We start from the raw sequence: 6,962 nt of genomic DNA on the forward strand, positions 1-6,962 counted from the left end.
TGGGCGGATTAATTTTTTCTTTAACTTTAGCTTCCGCTGACCGTCCCAAGCGGATCGGGTGGGAGTTCTACTAATCCGGATCCATTTGCATCCTATTTATATATCACTTATGTTGCCATGTGGTGGTAAAACAAACAACATGTGGTGGTAAAACAAACAATTTTCTCTGATTTCGGTTCCTCGTTACGTCAGTTTTCGCTGCTCAGTAATTCTAATAATTTATGGGTGCGTTTGGTTCGCGCTATCTTTTTAAGATTCCTAGTAATCCAACACGAATAAAAAAATATGACGGTGTTTGGCTAAATGCACTAAGTAATCTAGTTGGTAATATTTGATTTACTTCGGAATGAGATACATCCTAAAGTACTAATATCATTCCTTTTAGGGAGGGTGGGTATCTTTATATTAATGGATTGAGGTAATTATAATATATCTAATCTCTTTCTTTTTTTCTACCCGTCGGCTAGTTGGTATTATTTTTTTTTACACTCTAACCTCATATACTTATCTTTTTCTTTTTAAACTTCAACTCTTTTTCTTTCTCTAAATTAAGCTATTTCTTCCCCACTTTTTCTAAAATTTTAAACCTCTCATTTTTTCTAATCTCGATTCTATTTTTCTTCCTATATTTTTAATTATGCTCTCTCTTTTTAATTTATATTCTCTTTCTTTTTTTTTCTAAAAAGATGTTTAAATTTTTTTATAGTATTATTTAAAATTAATTGTAAAAATTAATTAATTATTTATTTATATATTTTTTGTAATTTTAAATAATATTGATTAAATAATATGATCGTACGAACCAAACATCGAAATACTATATTCCTAGTAATAGAATGAATAGGAATAAAATTTTCGAATATTATTTTACTCTAAGTAATCTTTTATAGTGCGAACGTGCCCTATAAGTAATGGGTAATGTATCTTTTGTTTCTTTCTAGAAGAATAACTTTATTGAAAACGAATAATGGTAACTTTGGTTGTGAACCACTAGCGAACGGTGCATCTGTGCCACATTTTTAATTTATGATTACGCGTTATCCACATACCCCTAAAAGCCCTTCTCGGTTGGAGTAAAATCTTGCTTAATTTTATTTATTATTATTTATTTCTTTGTTTGTTTGTTTGTTTTGCTCCAACGTGTAATGTCTTTGGATAAGAAAAATGAAAACATCATCTCCAGAGGAAAAGCATAAAATAAAATAAGATGAAAACACAAATAAACAAAACGATGTTCACTCTGAGTGCTCTCACACCCGAAAAACCAAAATATTTTTATTAATTAATTTTTATAAAATCATTGTAAGTCTATTGGTGGCACTTCTAATAATTTGGCAATGATATTAGGCTCAATAAATTGTTAGTAAATGAATTTGAAAAAGAGAAATGTCAGAACTAAGGGGCTGTTCAGTTTCACATAAAAATAATTCTATGTGCCGTAGTGCTTGGTTTGTAGAATTTTTTTTTTTTTTTTTTTGTTACAATTATTTGTTGAAAGAAAAAACAGTTATAAATATAAACTATTATTGTATTTTTTTATTTTATATTATATGTTATTGATATATAATGATTATTAATTATATATATTAGTATTATAGTTTCTATTTATAATTGAAATATATATATGATAGTATATTATAATATATTATACGATAGTATATATATATATTATATTTAATACTATAACAATAAATATAATATATATATATATATTATATAATATATATATATATATAATATAAGAACTAGACTGGAATACTATCGATAGCACCAAGCGCTTGGTGCTATCGATTTTCGGCCTTAGTTGAAAAAGCGTACAGTTACGATGATGTTCGAGTGACACAAAAATGAACGGTTGAAAATAAATATTCTTTAAAAAATGATGATAGATCTTGTAATCAGATCAAGAGTATAGATTTTATTTTAAATGGTTAAAGAATTTTCTAACAAAAATTCAATGATTTGGATATTTTTACGCCATTAAACAAGAAAATGTTTCATATCGACTATTAAAATTATAAATTTTCAAACCCTTTGATAATTAGGCAAATGACGTGAAAAGATTGAAATTTGATTTCTAAATACTTCAATGGTATAAATCATTTCAACGTGTCGATCGTCGATTTGAGACCTCTATCGGAAAACAAATGAGTGGCAACAAAACTCGTTTGCTATTGATAGCATTCTAGCTCAACTTAATATATAATAATATTATATATATATATATAGTGACCACATGCTGAAGTACCCATGAGCTACATTTTTTCAAATCCAAGTTTTCGTTTTCTACTTGAAGAGAGCGGAAGACGAAAACGCCTATTTTTAAAAAAATTTGTAAAATTTTTACGAGTAATCAAAAATTAAAAATTATTTTTTCAGCGATTATTTTTAAAATTTTTTTTACAAGGATCGAAACACACCCTATAAGCAAAAAAATTCTAGAATGCAATCGGTATATTGGTGACGTGGCGTAACAAGCCAATCAAATATCTCCTTTTAGAGATATATGTCCTATCATGATTATATAAAAAAAAATTATTGTACTTTTTTTTGAAAAAAAAATAATATGATTGACTTATAATTGATGACGTGGTGCAAGTGTGATCGCGTAGAATTTCTCCTATAAGCAATCTAGTACTATTAGCTGATTCATACAATCCTTGGTATGAGACGTGTGGTTGTTAATTCATTCATGCATAACATCAATTAACAATAACTCAGGATAAGATAATAAATTTGGTGGGCCTTTAACAGTTTCCCTCTTCATAGCTGCTTAATTACCTGCTTTTTTTATAATAAATGTTTCTTTCTCTTATCCTCTGCATCGTTTGCTTGCTTTATTTTTTTTTCTTTTCTTTTTTTAAATGTTTCTTTCTCTTGTCCTGTTCTTGATATCTTTGTGCACAAAGTGATGTCAGAAGTTCCGTATCCGAATAAAATACTGCAATCTGTAATAATCGTGTGAAAGAGAGCTTTTTTTATTTTTTTATTTTTTTATTTTTACATTATGTATGTCAATATAACAATAATATATATAGAGAGTAAATAATTAGAGTTTTCTGTAGTTGTGCCATTCAGATTTTTATTTTCTCAGAATTCAAAAAGAACTTGACTAACGCATAATTGATTAAATTGCGTGTTTAAATCATGATATGGATAAAAACATTGATCAATCCTTAACGGCCGACCTCCGGTCCATTAATTCTTGGATAAGGTTTGCTAGATCCACGTAAGACGAGCCGCCCGGCTCCATTGCCCTCTTCGCGGCCTCTGCTAGCTCTCTCGCGCGCCTCCGCATCTCCGCCGCCGCCAGCGCCGCCTCCTCCTCTCCTCCACCCATCGCCTTCCTTACCACGGTCTTGATTTGCGCACCCTCTATCACCGGCCTTTCCTCGGGGAGAAGGGCGAACTTCGTCGCCCCGACCGGCACGCCGATCCGGAGCATGTCAACGATGAGCCTCTCGTTGAAGAACTGCTCGGCGTAGAGTGGCCACGTGACCATCGGCACGCCGGCGACGACCCCCTCAAGACACGAGTTCCAGCCGCAGTGCGTGATGAACCCCCCGACCGACGGGTGGCCCAGTATCAGTGTCTGCGGGGCCCACCCCTTCAGTACTAGGCCCCTGTCCTCCACTCGTTCCTTGAATCCATGTGGCAGCCATTCAGCATCGTCGTCGTCAGAATCCCTGACGACCCAAATAAAAGGACAGCCGGACGCTTCTAGGCCGAAAGCCAGCTGGGTCAGCTGGGTTGCCCCGAGCCGGCCCATGCTCCCGAAGCACACGTAGATAACCGAACCGGGCCGGTTCCGGTCGAGCCATTCTATTAGATAAGAACTGGACCCGGTTGGTTCATATGCCTGCTCTTTTCGTTCTTGTGCTTCTTCATCTTCTTGTTTTTCTTTCGGGCGGAGCCTCCTTTGAAGGAGGGTTCCGTCCCGACCGAAGAGTGCAATGGGGCCCACGTGCCACGCGCGGTGCCCCATCGCCTCTCGAAAGTGGCGGATGTAGTCGGGCTCGAGCTCGTAGAAGCTGTTCACCACCGTGCCGAAGCTCCGCCCCTCCGTCGTCGCGATCTCGCCGAACAATTCTCGGAACGCGGGGGGCGACTTGCCCCTGTCCGGCATTTGGGAGCGGAGCATCACCACCCGGCGCGGGAGGCCGCCGAGGACGACGGTGTCGCTACTGCCGAGCGGGGTGGCAGGGGCGGCGGTGGCGCAGAGGGCGAAGAAGCCGGTGCCGTGGAAGACGAGGCGGGGGATGCCGAGCTCCTCGGCTACGGGGATTGTCCAGGGGAAGAAATAGTCGGAGACGACGGCGTCGACCGGGCGTATCTCGCGGAGCAGGCGGCTAAAAGGCTCACGGAGTCCAGGCACGGCGACCATGAACCTTCACGAATAGATAATTTATTACTAATTTTTTTGTTCGCTCTGATATCACGTAGAGAAACTGAGTATAGAAACCTGTTAACGGAGTCTAAGTCGGAGAGTTCGGCAATGTTCTCGATGCCGGGCGGGAGGCCGGTGAGGGCAGGGGAGGGGAAGGGGAGGATGCGGAGGCTGATGTTGGCGCCGGGGAGGCGGCGGGAGTCGATGAGGGGGGCGTTGGCGGGGGTGGCGACGATGGTGGTGGCGACGCCGCCGCGGGCGGCGAAGAGGTTGGCCATGTCCACCATGGGAGGCATGTGGCCCGTAGCCATGAAAGGGAAGAACACGACGTGCAGGGGACGTCGAGCTAAATAATCCGAGCTCTCCATGGTCACTGTTGTATGTAATTTCACACACACAGACACTCTCTCTCTCTCTCTCTCTCTCTCTCTCTCTCTCTCTCTCTCTCACGTGTGTGTGCTATGCAGTATTACAATGGGAGTGAGTAATAATGGAGCCTCTCTCAGCAGTGTCGGGATTCGTTGCATATAGTTATGGGAAAACTTATAGTTATAGTTATAATAATACTGAAATAGTTAATATATATAAATTTAAAATGTTTATCATTTGGTTTGATAATTATAAATAAAAGATAAGCTCACTTAATTAATCACATGTTAATATAAAAAATGGCTAAATTACAGAAAATTTCCTATCAAAATCAAAATTTTCACTTTACTACGTGTCATTTAAAAACCTACACTTTGCCCCCCTAAAATATGAAAAATATTCACAGAAGTAGGGTGTTAATAGTATTGATAAAATGACCAAAATGCTCTCTCTCTCTTCCTCTCCTCCTCGAACCCTCCTTTATTTGTAGAAGGGTATTTTCGGTATAAAATAATATGTAATAATGGGATATAGATGGAACTCTAACGGAACACTGACGGCGGGATCCAAAGTGAGTATATTTTATTTTTTAGAGGGGTAAAGTGTAGGTTTTTAAATGACAGAGAGGAAAAGTAAAAAATCGATTTTTGATCGGGGAGTTTTCTGTAATTTAGTCTACAAAAATATATTTTTTATTAGAGATAATTTTAACATTATATATGGAGTTGAGTCGAAATATTACTAATAGTATTTAGCTTCTTTTGCTATCGATTTTTTAGTCGTTAGATCTACATTTTAATCAATTTCCATACTTTTCAACCGGCCACCTACTCAACCATAGGAGGACCACCACTAAATTCTAGGAAACCGCTATCATCCTAATCCTGACTATCATCCTAATCCTGTAATTTTTTATTAAAGAGTTAAAAACTCGATAATAAAAAAGTCCAAGTATTATTAATAGTATTTCAGTCCAAGGGCTAAAAATGTAAGGTTGGGATGATTGTGGTAGGTGGTGATAGGTGATGGTAGGTGGAATAATATTTGATTCAAGGGCTATTAATAATCAAGGAGTAGATCCAAGGGCTAAAAATCTAGAAGCATCAAAGAGGTAATACTTCTAAAGTATTCTAACTCAATTATATATACACACACGAGTATGGTAGTCCTACTCTATATCAGAGATATGTTTATTATTTATATCAACACATCAATTGCATATAACAACAATAATTCACGGAACCTGTAACAGTATTAACAAGCAAAACAGCCTTGATTTCTCAGCCCCAATATTATAAAGATGTTTGAGAAATCTGTAACGTTCAGGGGCCATTTGTTTTGGTAAAAGTGGAGAGGTAGAACTCAAATTTTATTATTTTCGATATTTATTTTAGTATAAATTAAAAAAATAATATAACTCAAGTTATGTTAGACCTTCACTTTATCTACTTCTGACTTTTTTTTCTAGAGTATCGAACTCACCATCATACTCATTTTTTTCTAAAAAATTTATTAAATATTAAAATCTAAACTCCACTTCCTTTAAATTGAGTTAGAGTTCTTTTTTTAAAAAAATGAAGATTACTTCCAAACAATAATGAAAAATGTTATTATTTAATGGGTTGGATTTTATAGGGATAAGTTTGCCACTATGGGCCTGTTTGGCCTAGCTTCTGAAGAAGTGATTTCTGAAAAAATAATTTTGGTTTGGATAAATGATTTTGGTTAAAAGCGAGGCCAAACACCCCCTATATTTAGTAGATAACGTGATCCGCTTACTTACATCAAAATAAAGAATGAAACTCAAAAAATTAATTTCATCAGTATTAAGTTGCATCAAAATAAACAGAAAAGATAATTAAATTTAACTTTTAGACTGTATAAGTTATATCAAAACAAATAACAAAAAAATAATTACATTTTAGAAAAATTCAAATGCTACTGTAATTGAGTTACGTTGGATTTAGAGATTCCTCGACCCAAACGCTCCCTTAATGTAGATAACAAACTAACTACTTTAGGGACAAAATTGTAAAAATATATTCTAGAGTACAAAGCAATTATTACTACAAGAACAAGCTATTAATTATCTCCCAACATTAACAATTACAAAAAAGTACAAAGTAATTATCTAAATACAAAGTCTACGAAAGGAGAAAAGCTATTATGTCACACTTGCACCACATAGTCAATAACAAATCAATCA

At 36.1% G+C, this 6,962-nt stretch overlaps 1 protein-coding gene across 1 annotated transcript in view; it reads right to left on the reverse strand.

Annotated features, from left to right (window-relative positions):
- The window catches only part of LOC109710732, a 7,991-nt gene continuing 4,084 nt past the window's right edge, over positions 3,056 to 6,962 (reverse strand). Inside the window, 2 exon segments of the mRNA XM_020233471.1 lie at positions 3,056 to 4,388; positions 4,463 to 4,830. Coding sequence (XP_020089060.1) covers positions 3,170 to 4,388; positions 4,463 to 4,830 — 1,587 coding nt within the window. The 3' untranslated portion in view covers positions 3,056 to 3,169.

The sequence above is a fragment of the Ananas comosus genome, linkage group 5 (assembly GCF_001540865.1).
Source record: "Ananas comosus cultivar F153 linkage group 5, ASM154086v1, whole genome shotgun sequence".
In the NCBI taxonomy this organism is placed as follows: domain Eukaryota; kingdom Viridiplantae; phylum Streptophyta; class Magnoliopsida; order Poales; family Bromeliaceae; genus Ananas; species Ananas comosus.